Source organism: Bombina bombina, chromosome 10 (assembly GCF_027579735.1).
Source record: "Bombina bombina isolate aBomBom1 chromosome 10, aBomBom1.pri, whole genome shotgun sequence".
In the NCBI taxonomy this organism is placed as follows: Eukaryota; Metazoa; Chordata; class Amphibia; order Anura; family Bombinatoridae; genus Bombina; species Bombina bombina.
The window spans coordinates 138508668-138530020 of NC_069508.1; the positions used below are offsets into that span (position 1 = coordinate 138508668).

At 38.3% G+C, this 21353-nt stretch overlaps 1 protein-coding gene across 1 annotated transcript in view; it reads left to right on the top strand.

Moving 5' to 3' along the window:
- Positions 1-653: 653 nt before the first annotated feature.
- Positions 654-21353, top strand: part of LRRIQ3 (leucine rich repeats and IQ motif containing 3) — a 154434-nt gene continuing 133734 nt past the window's right edge. The window contains 5 exon segments of the mRNA XM_053693188.1: positions 654-908; positions 6014-6337; positions 12627-12668; positions 21208-21258; positions 21261-21304. Of these exon segments, the coding sequence (XP_053549163.1) occupies positions 654-908; positions 6014-6337; positions 12627-12668; positions 21208-21258; positions 21261-21304 (716 nt within the window).

Genomic DNA, 21353 nt, shown 5'->3' on the forward strand with positions numbered 1-21353 from the left:
AACTTTCTAATTTACTCCTATTATCAAATTTTTCTTCATTCTCTTGGTATCTTTATTTGAAATGCAACAATGTAAGTTTAGATCCCGGCCCATTTTTAGTGAACAACCTGGGTTGTTCTTGCTGATTGGTGGATAAATTCATCCACCAATGAACAAATGCTTTCCATGGTCTGAACCAAACAAATAGCTTAGATGCCTTCTTTTTCAAATAAACATAGCAAGAGAACAAAGAAAAATTCATAATAGGAGTACATTAGAAAGTTGCTTAAAATTGCATGCTCTATCTGAATCACTAAAGAAAAAACTTTTTTTCACTGTAAGAGCAATCAAATTGTGGAACTCATTGCCTAAGGAGGTAGTAAATGCCAACACATTTGATACATTTAAAAAAGGTTTAGATACATTTCTGGCTAGAAACAGAATTCAGGGATATGATTTGTTTGTGTTAAATGGGTCACCTTTTTAATGCAATTAAGCTCAATTTGAGCTTTTATTTTAAATTAGGTAGGATCTGTATAGGTTGAACTCGATGGACTTCTGTCTTCTCTCCGCCTCATCTACTATGTCACTATGTTACTTGAATAGTAATGATCTTTTATTATATTTCTAGAACCACCATATACAAGAACACATCTTACGTCTCACAAAGCAATATGGAGTTAAGTTACTTAGTACCTGCCTCTGAAAAACTTTTCCTTGAACATGGATTTTCTGCTACCGACTGCCAAGTGAAGGAACTAGAAGAAATTGCTATTTTATACATAAATAAAGCACTTTTGTATGAAGTAAACACTATACAATATTGTAAATCTCTCAAAATCTGCACCCTGTCCAACAATTTCATTACAAACATAAATTCTCTCCGGGGTTGTTCTAATTTAATTAAATTGGATTTACATGGAAATCAGGTATGTTATTATATGCATTGACGTGTTTAAAGCTTATTTTAAAGCACAGGACATCAAACATATTTTGATGATGCAACACTTCATATGCTAATGTAGAAGGACCAGTATACAATTTGTAATCATGCATGCTCTCTCTTGAGATTATTGCACACTATTAAAGGGACATTAAAGTCATTTTTTTACAATAGCATTGTTTATTTATCAGAAACTGATACCTGCAATCTTCTTAAAAGTCAAAAGCTTTATTTGGTTAAAAGAAGCTTCATATAAAGCAGTAAAATAGTGGAAGGCAGACATGTTTCATGAGACACAAGGGGCCCGTTTCCATTGAGCCATTAGCTACCTAAGCTAAAAGTAGTTTACCGCTCCATTTTAGCCGACAGCTCAAAGTAGTTTATGGCTCTATTTTAGTACCAGGTTTACAATGAATTATTTTGTGCATTGCGTGCAGTTACTCTTTTTGTCTAGGTGTAAGTTAACGTTCCGGCTGACGATAATTAGGTTTACAAAAACAAAAGTCCAAAGTGTTCAAAAAAGGACCAAATAGTTTAATCAGCATAAAAATACAATTGAAAACAGAATCCAACAGAGGTTAATAAATGGGAAGTAAGTAGGTCAATAAAACGCCTGACCGGTTCCTTGGACTTTGATTATAGGCTAATTACACACACTATCTTCAGATATTTGAAAAGAAAAACGTGCTCACCCATTGGTTAAGACAAAAAAACATTCAAAAGTTAACCCCTTCGTTGTAATATAGTTAAGCAGAAGACATAGATAGGCATAGAACACCAGGTTTTCAAGTATTCAAAGTAATTATATAACACCATAAGTAATTGAAATACATATGACAATAATACTAGCAAATATTAAAAAGTAATGAAGACATAATGCTATATTCATATAAAATTCATCTTGTTTCAGAAAAAAAGAGAGAAAAATTCAATCATATAACAAATCAAGTGTTAACAACTATATATATATATATATATATATATATATATATATATATATATATATATATATATAGCGTATGTATATATAGCGTATGTATATAGTGTACGTTCTCTCCAGATGTAAATGAGCTTTCCAACCAAGTCTTCAGTTCACTGACCTGCACAGCTGAGTTCCTGTATCACTGTATATTCATTGTATGCTAGTTCCAACATACTCCTGTGCTCAAGCATAGGTTCTGCCCCGCTCATGAATTCTTCCAGCATAGGCTCCTCCCAGCACAGAATTTGGTATCATCCTAACCCATTCATGGGTCCACCATACTGCTTGCAGTGTTCCTGTATTATGTTTTCATTCTATATAATCATCTGCAAACTCCTGCTTAACTGTTGCCTGCTTTTACCTTTGTTCTATTCATTTACAGCAGTGATTTTTAACCTTTTTTTTTGCTGTGGCACAGTTTTTTACATTAAAAAAATCACACATTGTAGCCTAATACAGCATATATATATATATACACATACACACAAACACACACATACTGTATGTATTGTGCTGTTATGCCATGCCTCCTACAAACTACCCCTGCACTGGGAGTAAAAAACAAGCAAAGTTTAAAAAATATGTCACACTGTTGTCAGTCTGCCGTGGCACACCTGAGGATCTATCACGGCACACTAGTGTGCCACGGCACACTGGTTGAAAAACACTGATCTACAGTATATCTCAGAAATCCCTTTAATGCCAAAAAAACGATAAAACCTCAGAAAAGCTGCCACCCTTTTAATACTCTGTTTCATTTGACTCCAATTCTGCTCCAGCACTCCCATTTCCTTTACACTTCTACAAACATAACAAAACGTCAGGAAAATTTTGAATGCTCCATGGAATTTTTTTTATTAATTTCATATAAATAAAACACAATTTCTTGCATACCCATACATTAAAGACATGAAACATAAATACCATATTAAATCTATATCTTTAAGTAGTGTCTACTTGTTTATATTATCATGTTTGAGAAAAAAAATAAACTTTTTAAAATAGTGCCCAAATGAAAAATAAAAAACAAAGTTTAACAGTCTACCATTATTTAAATCCACCAATCAAAATAATACTTAGGAAGTACACGGATAATCTGTCTTCAAGCATAAATATATATAGCAGCTATGGTTAAAAAATGATTGTAAAGTTTAAGGAATTAGTGCCCAGTATCTAAATATACTCTTAAAAACATGTGCACTTTAATTAATTAAACTTTACAAACACGTTTTAACATTTTGTTACGGTTAACAGACCACTGATCCTCCGCCCGCATCTTCTTCTGTATTTTGCATATCAAGGATGAATCCGGCTTCCTCCAATCATTGTATGCTTCATGAGCTGGATGCCAATGGGGCACGCAACGATTGGAGGAAGCCGAATTTGTAATCTATTTGAAAAATACAGGAGGATCAGCGGTCTGTTTACGTGGAAAGTATTTTTTTTTTAAAAAGCGTGTTTGTAAAGTTTAATGAATTAAAGTGCCCCTATTTTTAAGAGTATTTTTAGATACTGGGCACTAACTCCTTAAACTTTACAATCACTTTAATATCTAAATTAAAAAACCTTAGAGGTAACTTATTAAATCACTGTTCATATTTAAATAATACATTTTTGCATTAACATTAAACAGCATACATTAAAAATGGTGTTTATCTTGCGTACTTATTTCAGGACAGCGTAACTTTTTGAATCAGAAATATATTTGCTCACAGGGCTTAAATTAAATTAGCTGCTTAAATGTTCAAATCAGCCAATAGGATTTAAGCAGCTCTAATTCCTATTGGCTGATTTTAATTTTTCAGCCAATAGGAATGCAACTGTACCCCAATATAAAAGGGGTACCTTGCATTGAATCCTCAGTGTGCAGCGGACGATCGCACATCGACCGCACCGCCTCCGCAGGGATGAAGAAATGCCAGTCCCCGCAATGGTTGAAGATGGAGCCACCTGGATGAAGATCGTTTTGGCAGACTTCAGCAACTGTGAGTACCGATTTTAGGGTTAGTGTTAGTTTTTTTTGTTTTTTTTAGGTTGTTAGTTATTTTTTTAGATTAGGGCTTTTTTATTTTAATTTTAATGGGCCGAAAAGAGCTGAATGCCCTTTTTAGGGCAGTAAAAGAGCTGAATGCCCCTTTTAAGGGCAATGCCCATACAAATACCCTTTTTAGGGCAATGGGTAGATTAGTTTTTTTTTTAGTTTATTTAACTTAACATAACTAATTTGCCGAGACGTTTTTTTTTTTAAATTTAACTAAACTAATTTGCCGAAACAAAATTATTTATTTAACTAATGAAAACTAAACAAAATTTTATTTTAGCGTTGAACATGTCTAATGGGGAAAAACTTATTCTGCATCATACTATTTTTCTTTTTTAACATATTTTTTTTGACAATCTTGTTTTTACATTTTTTCTATTTTCTTTTCTATCCCCCCCCCCCCTAAAATCAGGAATTGAGTATTTGCCAGTGTTAACAGTTCTCACTATAATCTGCAACAAAAGGAATTTTTATTACTTAATTTGAACTATTATGATATTAGTTTTATCTTTATATGTACAGTATGTTTCACTATTCAAACTGAAACTCTACTGTATTTGTTTAACCCTGGCAAAGGTCCCACTTAGGAGCCACAGCAAACTGGTGGTCTGAGTAAGAAACAGCCAGGGAGCCAATCAGCAGCGGCAGTCGTACGACGCACTAATCAGCTTGTAGAATTTCATTGTGAGTAGTGCAAAAAAAGTTAATTCTCTAATGAATTAGAGCATGTCATTTTTGCACTACAATGGCCCTTAAAAAAACTAGCCCTTGGGCACCTTATTACTAGTACCATACAGCCATAAACAAAATGTTAAGTAAATAAAATATATATTATTATTAATATATATGTTAAAGGGACATAATACTCATATGCTAAATCACTTGAAACTGATGCAGTAGAACTGTAAAAAGCTGACAGGAAAATATCACCTGAGCATCTCTATGTAAAAAAGGAAGGTATTTTACCTCACAGTTTCCTCAGCTCAGCAGAGTAAGTTCTGTGTAAAAAGTTATACTCAGCTGCTCCCAGCTGCAGGGAAAAAAAAAAAAAAAATCAAGAAATGAACAGCAACCAATCAGCATCAGCATTGCTGAGGTCATGAACTCTTTTACTGTGATCTCATGAGATTAGTAAACTTCCTTTACCTGATTGGTGAAATAAGATGAGAGTGCACGATGCTCATCCTTTCAGCTGTCCCAGGACAGACATACTAATATGGGGCTTAGAAATCCTTTACAATGGGATGTTGCTACTGAGGAACTTTTGAGGGTAAAATATCTTTCTTTTTTACATAGAGATGTTCAGGTGATATTTTCTAGTCAGCTTTTTACAGCTATACTGCATCAGTTTAAAGTGTTTAAACATTTGGGTATTATGGCCCTTTAAGTGTTGTGAGTCCATGGGCTTTTGTATAATGGCATGACTAAAAGCATTGCCAATATATGAAACCACTATGTCATTTTTTTTAATATTAAAGGGACAGTCTACACCAGAATTGTTATTGTTTTAAAAGATAGATAACCCCTTTATTGCCCATTACCCAGTTTTGCATAACTAATACAGTTATATTACAATACTTTTTACCTCTGTGATTACCTTGTATCTAAGCCTCTTCTGACAGCCCCCTGATCACATGACTTTTTATTTATTATCTATTGACTTGCATTTTAGCCAATCAGTGCTGTGTTGTGCTGACTCTTAAATAACTCAACGAGCGTGTGCACAATGTTATCTATATGGCCCACATGAACTAGCAGTCTACTGTTGAGAAAAGCAAATAAAAAAGCATCTGATAAGAGGTTGTCTGTAGTGGCTTAGAAACAGGCAGACATTTAGAGGTTTAAATGTTATAAAGTATATTAATATAATTAAAATAATTTGGTTGTGCAAAGCTGGGGAATGGGTAGTGAAGGCGTTATTTATCGTTTTAAACAATAAACATTTTAGTGTTGACTGTCCCTTTAAATGCTCCAGTGGATCATAGGATTATTTATGTTCCGTTGTAGAAGACTTTTTAAATCATTTTAACTACTTAGTTTGTGTATTAATACTTTTTTTTATTTCCAGATTAAAATCCTTCCAGAGGGAGATTTTTGGTGTGAGCTAAAAGAGTTAAAGCTTCTTTATCTTCACAACAATAGGATTGGAAGTGTGAAAAATGTTGAATTCCTCTCTGCATGTCCAAGCCTTGTAGGGTTAACACTCTTTGATACACCCTTAGCAATACAGAGACGATACAGGCATATTGTAGTTAACACTATCTGGTCTTTGAAAGCACTTGATAATCATGTGATTTCTGATGAGGAAATTGTTGAAGGTTGGAATTTTAACAACAAATTCAAAGCTCTGAATCCTAATTTTCATATTAACATGTTACCTGCTCCAAGAAAGGTAAGTTACATAATTTTGTTCTAAATTCATTTTAACTAACTCTGCGGTTAGAAGTTTTTTCCATAGAACTTATGGTTAAAAACATTAATATTAAACAGAAGTGCATATGTCTGTAGTCACCAATCATCAGCTAGCTCCCAGTAGTGTGTTGTTACTTCTGAGCATATGTAGGTGTGCTTTTCAGCAAAGGATACCAAAAGAATGAAGTCAATTTGATAACAGAAGTAATTTGAAAGTCTCTTAAATAGGTACAACTACAATATTGTATTTGCTACTCATCATGGTATTTTTGTCCTCTTGTGCGAGCAGGTTTCTTTAGACTTCTTCTCTTATTTTAAACCTTTACAAGTGCCAGTTAGTTAAAGGGACACTGAGCCCAATTTTTTTCTTTCATGATTCAGATAGAGCATGACATTTTAAGCAACTTTCTAATTTACTCCTATTATCAAATTTTCTTCATTCTATTGGTATTTTTATTTGAAATGCAAGAATGTAAGTTTAAATGCCGGCCCATCTTTGGTGAACAACCTGGGTTGTTCTTGCTGATTGGTGGATAAATTCATCCACCAATAAAAAAGTGCTGTCCAGAGTACTAAACAAAAAAAAAACGTTTAGATGCCTTCATTTCAAATAAAGATAGCAAGAGAACAAAGAAAAATTGATAATAGGAGTAAATTAGAAAGTTGCTTAAAATTGCATGCTCTATCTGAATCACAAAAGAAAAAAAAATGAGTTCAGTGTCCCTTTAAGCTCCACAACTTCACACTGGGTAAAGCCATCTTGGAGCTTAAAGGGATAGAAAAATGTAGATTGAAATTTGCATAAATGCACTTCATTTTTAAATAGAAAATGTTTTAAATATACTCCCATTAGCTAAAATGCTTCTAGTAAAAGTTATGACTGTTTCCGTAGCATACACACATAGCTACATGTGATTACAGCACTGGTTTGCAAACCTGTCCTTAAGCCTCCCTAACAGGCCAGATTTTTAGGATATCTGAACTAGAGCACAGGTGAAACAATCAGCTGATTAGTAAACACTGTTAATTTACCTGCTCTCATCCAAAGAAATCCTGAAAATCTGGCCTGTTGGGGCGGCCCGAGGACAGTGACCTAGAGGATCAAGTTTGAAACACTATGGCTGCTCAGAAAGCTAAAAAAGTACATTATCCAACACCAGGGTATAAAGGGTGCACAAAAAGGCTCAGCACTCACAAGTCCCCAAAGTATACGAAATAATCCAATTGCAGCAGCACTCCAAAATGTATACATTTTAATAGCAGCGAACAGAAAAATATACAGATACAAATGCTCAGAGAGCTGGCATTGCTGTATATAGTGACAGTTTCACAGCGATTGGGAAAACAGCACACCTTTGTCTTTTGTGATGGGGCACGGAATGCAGAACTTGCCAGGTTCCCTTATCCAATCTAGAACATATAGGCCTCTAGTTATCAAGGTCTGTCGGACCTGATCCGACAGGTGCAGATCAGGTCCGGACAGACCTCGCTGAATGAGTAGTCTCATTCTACTTGTGTCCTTATATATATATATATATATATATATATATATATATTTCTCTTGTAAGGTGTATCCAGTCCACAGATCATCCATTACTTGTGGGATATTCTCCTTCCCAACAGGAAGCTGCAAGAGGATCACCCACAGCAGAGCTGTCTATATAGCTCCTCCCCTAACCTGCCACCTCCAGTCATTCTCTTGCAGCTCTCGACAAGGGAAGTCGCACAGAGAGATGTGGTGACTTAGTGTAGTTTATCTTCAATCAAAAGTTTGTTATTTTTAAATGGTACCGGAGTTGTACTGTTTTTTACCTCAGGCAGAAATTAGAAGAAGTGTCTTGCCTGAGGTTTTTGATGATCTTAGCAGGTTGTAACTAAGATCCACTGCTGTTCTCACACATAACTGAAGAGTATGGGAAAAACTTCAGCTGGTGAGAACGGCCTGCAGATTCAAACTGCCTTGAGGTATGTTCAGTATATTTCTAGAGAGATAATAAGAAGTCTAGAAAATGCTGACAGTGCCTGATATATTTGAGGTAAGCCTGATTGCAGTGATTTAATAACGACTGGCATCATGCTTGCAGTAAAGGGTATTTTTCATGTTAATTGCTCTAATAACTTACGCCTAGATTTAGAGTTTGGCGTTAGCCGTCAAAACCAGCGTTAGAGGCTCCTAACGCTGGTTTTGGGCTACCGCTGGTATTTAGAGTCAGTCAGGAAAGGGTCTAACGCTCACTTTCCAGCCGCGACTTTTCCATACCGCAGATCCCCCTACGCCATTTGCGCATGCCTATCTTTTCAATGGGATCTTTCTAACGCCGGTATTTAGAGTCTTGGCTGAAGTGAGCGTTAGAAATCTAACAACAAAACTCCAGCCGCAGAAAAAACCAGGAGTTAAGAGCTTTTTGGGCTAACGCCGGTTCATAAAGCTCTTAACTACTGTGCTCTACAGTACACCCCATAAACTACCTATGTACCCCCTAAACCGAGGGCCCCCCACATCGCCGCCACTCGATTAAATTTTTTTAACCCCTAATCTGCCGACCGCACAACCGCCGCCACCTACGTTATACTTATGTACCCCTAATCTGCTGCCCCTAACACCGCTGACCCCCTATATTATATTTATTAACCCCTTAATCTGCCCCCACACAACGTCGCCCGCCCAGCTACCCTACAATAATAACCCCTAATCGGCCAGACCGCACCTCACCGCTACTATAATAAATGTATTAACCCCTAAAGCTAAGTCTAACCCTAACACTAACACCCCTAAGTTAAATATAATTTAAATCTAACAAAATAAATTAACTATTATTAAATAAATTAATCCTATTTAAAACTAAATACTTACCTGTAAAATAAACCCTAATATAGCTACAATATAACGAATAATTATATTGTAGCTATTTTAGGATTTATATTTATTTTACAGGCAAACTTTGTATTTATTTTAACCAGGTACAATAGCTATTAAATAGTTAATAACTATTTAATAGCTACCTAGTTAAAATAATTACAAAATTACCTGTAAAATAAATCCTAACCTAAGTTACAATTAAACCTAGCACTACACTATCAATAAATTAATTAAATACAATACCTACAAATAACTACAATTAAATAAACTAACTAAAGTACAACAAATAAAAAAGAACTAAGTTACAAAAAATAAAAAAAATATTTACAAACATTAGAAAAATATTACAACAATTTTAAAACTAATTACACTACTCTAAGCCCCCTAATAAAATATCAAAGACCCCCAAAATAAAAAAAATGCACTACCCTATTCTAAATTAAAAAAGTTCAAAGCTCTTTTACCTTACCAGCCCTGAAAAGGGCCATTTGCGGGGCATGCCCCAAATAATTCAGCTCTTTTGCCTGTAAAAAAAAAACATACAATACCCCCCCAACATTACAACCCCACCACCCACATACCCCTAATCTAACCCAAACCCCCTTAAATAAACCTACACACTAAGCCCCTGAAGATCTTCCTACCTTATCTTCACCATGCCAGGTTCACCGATCCGTCCTCCGAAGTCTTGATCCAAGCCTCCGAAGTCTTCATCCCAAGCCCAAGCGGGGGCTGGCGATCCATAATCCGGCTGAAGTCTTCTATCAAGCGGCAGCTGAAGAGGTCCAGAAGAGGCTCCAAAGTCTTCATCCTATCTGGGAAGAGGAGATCCGGACCGGCAACCATCTTGATCCAGCGGCATCTTCTATCTTCATCCGATGACCGAACGGCTCCATCTTGAAGACCTCCCGGCGCGGATCCATCCTCTTCTTCCGACGTCCAACTGAAGAATGAAGGTTCCTTTAAGGGACGTCATCCAAGATGGTGTCCCTCGAATTCCGATTGGCTGATAGGATTCTATCAGCCAATCGGAATTAAGGTAGGAAAATTCTGATTGGCTGATGGAATCAGCCAATCAGATTCAAGTTCAATCCGATTGGCTGATTGGATCAGCCAATCAGATTGAGCTCGCATTCTGTTGGCTGATCGGAAGCAGCCAATTAGAATGCGAGCTCAATCTGATTGGCTGATCCAATCAGCCAATCGGATTGAACTTGAATCTGATTGGCTGATTCCATGAGCCAATCAGAATTTTCCTACCTTAATTCCGATTGGCTGATAGAATCCTATCAGCCAATTGGAATTCGAGGGATGCCATCTTGGATGACGTCCCCTTAAAGGAACCTTCATTCTTCAAGTTGGACGTCGGAAGAAGAGGATGGATCCGGGTTGGAGGTCTTCAAGATGGAGCCGTTCGTCATCGGATGAAGATAGAAGATGCCGCTTGGATCAAGATGGTTGCCGGTCCGGATCTCCTCTTCTTCCCGGATAGGATGAAGACTTTGGAGCCTCTTCTGGACCTCTTCAGCCGCCCGCTTGATAGAAGACTTCAGCCGGGATTATGGATCACCAGCCCCCGCTTGGGCTTGGATGAAGACTTCGGAGGCTTGGATCAAGACTTCGGAGGACGGATCTGTGAACCTGGCATGGTGAAGATAAGGTAGGAAGATCTTCAGGGGCTTAGTGTTAGGTTTATTTAAGGGGGGTTTGGCTTAGATTAGGGGTATGTGGGTGGTGGGTTGTAATGTTGGGGGGGGGGTATTGTATGTTTTTTTTTTACAGGCAAAAGAGCTGAATTATTTGGGGCATGCCCCGCAAATGGCCCTTTTCAGGGCTGGTAAGGGTAAAAGAGCTTTGAACTTTTTTAATTTAGAAATAGGGTAGGGCATTTTTTTATTTTGGGGGTCTTTGTTATTTTATTAGGGGGCTTAGAGTAGGTGTAATTAGTTTAAAATTGTTTGTAATATTTTTCTAATGTTTGTAAATAATTTTTTATTTTTGTAACTTAGTTCTTTTTTATTTTTGTACTTTAGTTAATTTAATTGTAGTTATTTGTAGGTATTGTATTTAATTAATTTATTGATAGTGTAGTGTTAGGTTTAATTGTAGATAATTGTAGGTATTTTATTTAAGTAATTTTATTGATAGTGTAGTGTTAGGTTTAATTGTAACTTAGGTTAGGATTTATTTTACAGGTAATTTTGTAATTATTTTAACTATTTTAGCTATTAAATAGTTCTTAACTATTTAATAGCTATTGTACCTGGTTAAAATAAATACAAAGTTGCCTGTAAAATAAATATTAATCCTAAAATTATCTACAATATAATTATTTGTTATATTGTAGCTATATTAGGGTTTATTTTACTGGTAAGTATTTAGCTTTAAATAGGAATAATTTATTTAATAAGAGTTAATTTATTTCGTTAGATTTAAATTATATTTTACTTAGGGGGGTGTTAGTGTTAGGGTTAGACTTAGCTTTAGGGGTTAATCCATTTATTAGAGTAGCGGCGAGATCCGGTCGGCAGATTAGGGGTTAATAATTGAAGTTAGGTGTCGGCGATGTTAGGGAGGGCAGATTAGGGGTTAATACTATTTCTTATAGGGTTATTGAGGCGGGAGGAGTGAGGCGGGATTAGGGGTTAATAACTTTATTATAGTAGCGGTGAGGTCGCGGTCGGCAGATTAGGGGTTAATAAGTGTAGGTAGGTAGCGGCGACGTTGGGGGGCGGCAGATTAGGGGTTAATAAATATAATATAGGGGTCGGCGGGTGTTAAGGGCAGCAGATTTAGGGGTACATAGGGATAACGTAGGTGGCGGCGGTGTACGGAAGCGGCAGATTAGGGGTTAATAATAAAAATGCAGGGGTCAGCGATAGCAGGCGGCGGCAGATTAGAGGTTAATAAGTGTAAGGTTAGGGGTGTTTAGACTCGGGGTACACTGTTAGGGTGTTAGGTGCAGACTTAGGAAGTGTTTCCCCATAGGAAACAATGGGGCCGTGTTAGGAGCTGAACGCTGCTTTTTTGCAGGTGTTAGGTTTTTTTCAGCTCAAACTGTCCCCATTGTTTCCTATGGGGGGAATCGTGCACGAGCACGTTTTTGAAGCTGGCCGCGTCCGTAAGCACCGCTGGTATTTAGAGTTGCAGTTGCGGGTAAATATGCTATACGCTCCTTTTTTGGAGCCTAACGCAGCCCTTCTGTGAACTCTAAATACCAGCGGTATTTAAAAGGTACGGGGAAAAAAAAGCGATGCGTAGCTAACGCACCCCTTTGGCCGCAGAACTCTAAATCTAGCCGTTAGTATGTGAAACGTTTACATGTATTATAAGGAAACGTTTTTTACTAAGGGTGATAAATCTTTATTTGGGGCCTAGTTTTTCCATATGGCTGTTATTTGACTCCTAGGAGTAGTTTTTTAGGCCCTCTGACTTTCAGTGCATGGTGGGGATGAGGCCTATTGTTGCGCTCTAATTGCGCGAGTAACTTTTCAACTCTGAGACATCCAGCTTCCCTGAAAGGAGTTCCCCTGACATATTGGACCTCTCTAAAAGGGGTTTTTTGTGCCTACAAAAGTCGTTTTATGGAAGGTAGGAGCCACAGTAGAGCTGTGGCAGTTTGCCTGTGACTGTTATAAACGGTTTTACAGTTTTTTTGGCTTCGTTTTTTGAGCCTGAGGGGTTAATCATCCATTTGCAAGGGGTGCAATGCTATTTTACCCTAGTACATACACTGTTAAAATTTCATAGAGTTAACTTGCTTTTTTCACTATTTTGCAGTTTTTGTGTTTGTTTTTTTCTCTTAAAGGCACAGTACCGTTTTTTATATTCTGGCATTTGTTACATTAATTAAAGTATTTTCAAAGCTTGCTGGTCTCATTACTAGTCTGTTAAACATGTCTGAACATAGAGGAAAACTCCTTGTTCATTATGTTTAGAAGCCATTGTTGGAAACCCCTCTTAGAATGTGTACCAAATGCACTGATCTTACTATATGTTATAAAGATCATATTCTGGCTTTAAAAGATTTATCACCAGAGGAAACCTGACAAGGGGGGAAGTTATACCGACTAACTCTCCCCACGTGTCAGAACCTATGACTCCCGCTCAAGGGACGCCCGCTCAAGTAGGCGCCAAGTAACATCTAAGCGCGCCATAGCGTTTACCTTACAAGACATGGCGGCCCTTACAGCGGTATTGTCCAAACTACCAGGGTTACAAGGAAAGCGAGACAGCTCTGGGGCTCAGAAAATTACAGGAGCACTCTGACACTTTAGTAGCTATGTTGATATCCCCTCACAATATGCAGAAGCAGGAGGAAGGAGAGCTTCTATCTGTGGGTGATTTTTCTAACTCAGGGAAGATAATTTCAAACCTGATTCTGATATGTCTACATTTTAAATTTAAGCTTGAACACCTCCGTGTGTTGCTCAGGGAGGTTTTATCTGCTCTGAATGACTGTGACACCATTATGGTCCCAGAGAAATTGTGTAGATTGGATAAATACTATGCAGTGCCTGTTTACACTGATGTTTTTCCAATACCTAAGAGGTTTTCAGACATTGTTACTAAGGAATGGGATAGACCAGGTGTACGTTCTCTCCCCCTCCTGTTTTTAAAAAAGATGTTTTCCCATAGATGCCGCTACATGGGACTTATGGCAAACGGTCCCTAAGGTGGAGGGAGCAGTCTCTACCCTAGCTAAGCGTACAAACTATCCCAGTCGAGGACAGTTGTGCTTTCCTAGATCCAATGGATAAAAAGTTAGAGGGTTACCTTAAGAAAATGTTTATTCAACAGGGTTTTATTCTCCAGCCTCATGCATGCATTTGCCCCTGTCACTGCTGCTGCGGCCTTCTGGTTTGAGTCTCTGGAAGAGGCTCTACAGGTAGAAACCCCATTGGATGATATACTTGACAAGCTTAAAGCTCTTAAGCTAGCCAATTCATTTGTTTCTGACGCCATTGTTCATTTAACCAAACTAACGGCTAAAGAACTCAGGTTTTGCTATTCAAGCGCGTAGGGCGTTATGGCTTAAATCCTGGTCAGCTGACGTTACTTCAAAGTCTAAGCTTCTCAACATTCCCTTCAAGGGGCAGACCCTATTCGGGCCTGGACTGAAGGAGATCATTTCTGATATTACTGGAGGAAAAGGTCACGCCCTTCCTCAGGATAGGTCCAACAAATTTAAGGACCAAACAGACTAATTTTCGTGCCTTTCGAACTTCAAGACTGGCGCAGCATCAACTTCTCTAATACAAAACAAGAGGGAAATTTTGCCCAGTCCAAGCCGGTCTAAAGACCTAACCAGGCTTGGAAACAAAAGGAAGGCATGGCCAAAAAGCCTGCTGCTGCCTCTAAGACAGCATGAAAGATCAGCCCCCGATCCGGTAACGGATCTAGTAGGGGGGCAGACTTTCTCTCTTCGCCCCAGGCTTGGGCAAGAGATGGTCCAGGATCCCTGGGCGTTGGAAATTGTGTCCCAGGGGTATCGTCTGGACTTCAAAGCTTCTTCCCCAAAAGGAAGATTTCACCTCTCACAATTATCTGCAAACCAGATAAAGAGAGAGGCATTCTTACATTGTGTTCAAGACCTCCTTGTTATGGGAGTGATCCACCGCAGTTCCAAAGGAGGAACAGGGGCAAGGCTTCTATTCAAATGTGTTTGTGGTTCCCAAGAAAAGAGGGAACCTTCAGACCAATCTTTGATCTCAAGATCCTAAACAAATTTCTCAGGGGTCCCATCCTTCAAAATGGAGACTATTCGAAGGATTGGGAGAAGGGGGCGATACACAGAGATCATCATGCGGTTTTCTCAGGTTCGCCTTCCTAGACAGGCATTTACCAGTTTGTTACTTTTCCCTTTGGGTTAGCTACGGGCACCAAGTAATCTTTACGAAGGTTCTGGGGTCACTTCTGGTGGTCCTAAGGCCGCGGGGTATAGCAGTAGCCCCTTCCCTAGACGACATTCTGATACAGGCGTCAAATTTTCAAATTGCCAAGTCCCATACGGACATTGTTTTGGGCATTCCTGAGGTCTCATGGTTGGAAAGGTGAACGAAGAAAAGAGTTCTCTATCCCCTTTCACAAGAGTTTCCTTCCTGGAACTCTGATAGATTCTGTAGAAATGAAGATTTACCTGACAGAGGCCAGGTTTGTCAAAACTTCTAAATTCCTGCCGTGTTCTTTATTCTACTTCTCGCCCTTCAGTGGCTCAGTGTATGGAAGTAATCGGCTTATGGTAGCCGCAATGGACATAGTGCCTTGCCCGCCTACATCTCAGACCGCTGCAACTCTGCATGCTTAGTCAGTGGAATGGGGATTACACAGATTTTGTCCCTTCTACTAATCTGGATCAAGAGACCAGGGGATTCTCTTCTCTGGGTGGCTATCTCGGGTCCATCTGTCCAAAGGGTATGACCTTCCGCAGGCCAGATTAGACAATAGTAACAACAGATTGCCAGCCTTCTGGGCTGGGGTGCAGTATGGAACTCCCTGAAGGCTCAGGATCGTGGACTCAGGAGGAGGCACTCCTTCCGATAAACATTCTGGAACTAAGAGCGATATTCAATGCTCTTCAGGCTTGGCCTCAGCTAGCTGCGGTCAGGTTCATCAGATTTCAGTCGGACAACATCACAACTGTAGCTTTTCATCAACCATCAAGGAGGAACAAGGAGTTCCCTAGCAATGTTGGAGGTTTCAAAGAATAATTCTATGGGCAGAGATTCACTCTTGCCATCTATCAGCTATCCATATCCCAGGAGTAGAGAACTGGGAGGCGGATTTTCTAAGTCAACAGACTTTCCATCCGGGGAGTGGGAGCTCCATCCGGAGGTATTTGCACAGTTGATTCAACTTTGGGGGCAAACCAGAACTGGATCTCATGGCGTCTCGTCAAGAACGCCAAGTTTCCTTGTTACGGATCCAGGTCCAGGGATCCAAGGCAGCACTGATAGATGCTCTAGCAGCGCCTTGGGTCCTTCAACCTGGGCTTATGTGTTTCCACCGTTTCCTCTGCTCCCTCGTCTGATTGCCAAGATCAAGCAGGAGAGAGCTTCAGTGATTTTGATTGCACCTGCGTGGCCATGCAGGACTTGGTATGCAGGAACTGGTGGACATGTCATCCTTTCCACCATGGACCTCTGCTCTGCCGCTGAGACAGGACCTTCTACTTCAGGGTCCTTTCAACCATCCAAATATCTGATTTCTCTGCGTCCTGACTGCTTGGAGATTGACTGCTTGATTTTATCAAAGCGTGGGTTTCTCCGAGTCGGGTCATTGATACCTAAATACAGGCTCGAAAGCCTGTCACCTGGAAAATCTATCATAAGATATGGTGTAAATATCTTCATTGGTGTGAATCCAAGGGTTACTCATGGGAGTAAAGTCAGGATTCCTAGGATATTATCCTTTCTCCAAGAAGGAATTGGAGAAGGGTTTGTCAGCTAGTTCCTTAAAAGGGACAGATTTCTGCTCTGTCTATTCTTTGCACAAACGTCTGGCTGAGGTTCCAGATGTTCAGCCGCGTTTTGTCAGTCTCTGGTTATGAATCAAGCCTGTTTTAAACCTGTTGCTCCATCATGAGTTTAAATTTAGTTCTTAAAGTTCTTCAAGGGTTCCGTTTGAACCTTTGCATTCCATAGATATTAAGACTCTTATCTTGGAAAGGTTCTGTTTTTAGTAGCTATCTCCTCGCTCGAAGAGTTTCGGAGTTATCTGCTTTACAATGTGATTCCCCTTATCTCATTTTCCATGCAGATAAGGTAGTGTTACGTACCAAACCTGGGTTTTTCTACCCCAAGGTGGGTATCTAATAAGAATATCAATCAGGAGATTGTTGTTCCGTCACAGTGTCCTAATCCTTCTTCAAAGAAGGAACGTCTATTACACAATCTTGACGTGGTTCGTGCTTTAAAGTTTTTAGTTACAAGCTACTAAAGATTTTCGTCAAACATCTGCATTGTTTGTTGTCTACTCTGGACAGAGGAGAGGCCAAAAGGCTTCGGCAACTTCTCTTTTTTTGGCTAAGAAGTATATCCGCTTAGCTTATGAGACTAGCTGGCCAGCAGCCTCCTGAAAGAATTACAGCTCATTCACTAGAGCGGTTAGCTTCCACATGGGCTTTTAAGAATGAGGCTTCTGTTTAACAGATTTGTAAGGCGGTCAACTTGGTCTTCGCTTCATACTTTTTCTAAATTCTAACAAATTTGATACTTTTGCTTCTTTCGGAGGCTATTTTTGGGAGAAAGGTCTTACAGGCAGTGGTGCCTTCCGTTTAAGCTGCCTGGCCTTGTCCCTCCCTTCATTCGGTGTCCTATAGCTTTGTATTGGTATCCCACAAGTAATGGATGGATCCGTGGACTTGTATACACCTTACAAGAGAAAACAAAATTTATGCTTACCTGATAAAATTTATTTCTCTTGTGGTGTATCCAGTCCACGGCCCGCCCTGTCATTTTAAGGCAGGTGTTTTTTATTTTTAAACTACAGTCACCACTGCACTCCTTTAGTTTCTCCTTTCTCTTGCTGTCATTCGGGTCGAATGACTGAGGTGGCAGTTAGGGGAGGAGCTATATAGACATCTCTGCTGTGGGTGATCCTCTTGCAGCTTCCTGTTGGGAAGGAGAATATCCCACAAGTAATGGATGATCCATGGACTGGATACACCACAAGAGAAATAAATTTATCAGGTAAGCATAAATTTTGTTATCTGTATATATATAGCTATACCTGTATATATTTATATAGATATATAGGTATAGATACATATATTTTGCAAAAAAATAATCATATAAATATACTGTATATTTAAAAATAAAAAGAACATTTTCTTCTATTGAGAGAATATTGGAATGTAAAATATTCATAACCACCTTCGCTTTAGCACTGTATAAGTAATGCGTGTCAGGTTAGCGCATGAGCAATCAATGTAGTTAGTTTTTTTAAACAGCATGCCTCATTGAAGTCACACAAAGGCACATAAAAACAAGTTGGGATAGAGACAAAATAATATAATATGTACTTTATTACTTTTATCTTTTAAATTTATACTGCAGTGCCTCGCCATTAACCATTTCTTTTTAGTTTCTGAATTGTACAGCTCTAACTCCCCCCACACAATTCCTTTTATGGCTGTATCTATGTTTATTCTTCTTTTGGTAAAATGCAAAAGTGAATAGGGATTATCTGATGGGTTATGTCTAGAAGCAGTGGAAATACAATGCCTGTGTCTAAACACTGATAGAGGGGTGGAGTTAGCTGCTCCAGGCAGTTTAACTATGTAATTAATTTTGATTATTTTTGAAAATGATTTTAAAATTCTTGGCAGAAATTTTTAAACAATTTTTTTATGCAAACTATTTTAAATTAATTAGCCTTTTAGGATATGCACAGATCTCAAACCTGTTTTATGGCACTTTAATGCGGTTTGCAATATCCAAAGTACTTAACTTAGAGTGCAGTGGACTTCCATTCTTTTGCTAACTTTCAGCTTGTAATATGCAAAAATGTTAGTTATCGAGAAATTTGTAATCCGGGCCCACGTGTTATTGGTTGGTGCGAAGCAAAATAATGCACAGTATGTTTATCAATTGGCACTCTGCTCTTAATCAATATGAAAAGGACCATAAATACAGTAGGACTGAATAATTTACAAATAATAAAAACACAATGTAATAGCATTTACTTTGACTTTCAAATGAGCAGTAGAATATTTTGTGGCAAATTTCAAAGTTAATCCAATTTTCCCTCCCAATGTATCATGTGACAGCCATCAGCCAATCACAAAATGTATATAAATAGATATACTGTGCACTTTTACACATGCTCAGTAGGAGCATTTTACATAAGTATATTGGAAAGTTTTTTTTTAAATTGAATCATGAAACTTTAATTTTGTCCCTATAAGTGTGATATATAGGGGTGAGGACGATATCAAATGTATGTCAATATAACGGCATCTTTGTGTGTTTATGCATCTGTCTATCTATCTATCTATCTATCTATCTATCTATCTATCTGAGACTGCAGTGAAAGAAATGCAGCTTTTGCTTATCTTTATCAATGAGTATACCAATAACTTTTTTTTACCCTGACTTGTAAGCTGTTTAATTATATTAATATTTTTCAACCCCTGTATGAATCCATGTACCATATAAATATATTGATGCTATAATGAGATGAATTTTTCAGCACACAGTTTGAAGTTGTACACAATTACACACAAATACAAAAACACATGCACACAGACAGACATACCATATTAACATACACACAGAGAGATGCACACACACACATAGACAAATACACATATACTCACAGAGACATGCGCACACACACACACACACACACACACAGAATCACACATAAATGTGACATGCACAGACACACATAGCAAACACCACTGTCTACATACACTCACACACATACAAAAACAGACTCCCACTATGAAGTGACATGCACATACACACACGCACATATAAGCACAGACAGACACATACATACGAACATACTCACAAATACATACACCACTCACACATAAATGTGACACACATACATACACACAACTGTAGACAGACACACATACATACACAACACAAACTCACACATGAAGAGACATGAAAACAGTCACACATACCCACACACTCATACATATACATACGCATAGACAGACACATACATACACAAACACACAGACTCATACATGAATGTGACATTCACAGACACACATACATACGCAGATAAATACTGTATACATACGAACACACTCACAAATACATACACAACCCGACTACAGTCAGACACATATAAAACACAGACAGACGTACACACATACACATAGATACAAACATACTCACAAATATCTACACACTCACACATAAATGTGACATGCACACACATACATATACACATCCGTAGACAAACACACATACATATACACACACACACATCAAACACACAACAAACTCACACATGAATGAGACATGACAGGCACACATACCCACACACTCATACATACATAGACACACAGACACATACATACACACACACACACACACAACACACAGACTGATACATTGAATGTGACATTCAACAGACACCACACACACACACAACAACATAATATACACAGATACACATGCATACAAAACTTATCACAAATGCATACACACTCATACATAAATGTGACATGCGCACAACACATACATTCATACACACTCACACACAAGCATAACCACACATAAACCCCCCTATATATAGGCACACATACAAACACACACAAACTACCACACACTGACACACACATTATTAATACATACACCATCCTTTTATCATTAAAAGGATTTCCATGGGGCCTATTTATTAATGTACGAGCAGACATGATCCGATATTGCGGATCATGTCCGCTGCATATTCGATAAATGCCGACAGGCATACGCTCTCAGCATTTATCATTGCACCAGCAGTTCTTGTGAACTACTGGTGCAACGCCACCCCCTGCAGATTTGTGGTGAATCGGATGAACGCTAGCAGGGGGTGTCAATCAACCCTATCATGTATTGGATCGGGTTGATTTTTGGCGATGTCTGTCCGCTGCCTCAGAGCAGGGCGGACAGATATTGAGCAGCGGTCTTTAGACCGCTGCTTCATAACTTGTGTTTATGGGCAAGCCTGAAGGCTCGCCAGAAACACGGGGCTTCAAGCTCCATGTGTACACATAAATCGCTCATCTTTATTGTTAAGAAAGATGCATAGCAAAAAAAAAAAATATATAATATATCGCTGATGCTTTGCAACAAATTTAGAACAATGACCTATTTTCACAGTTCATCTAGAAAACTGAAGTCTTTGCGATATCTGCTTTTTATATTACATGTGAGAATTTCTTTGCAACATGGTTTTTTTTACTTTGCCTATCAAATCTACTTTTATCTCCTCTGTTTGGTGTAGGGATATCTTCTACAAGGATGAAATGAAATGTTTTAAAATACATTATTGCTAAGATCAATCATATTCTGGCTCATTATTCGCACTGTGCTAATAGTCCAGAAATGGGACACGAGGATATTTAACACCGAAACGTTTGGGGTACGTATAATTTTTAAGACTTTTTAATTATAGAATATAATGCTTTGCC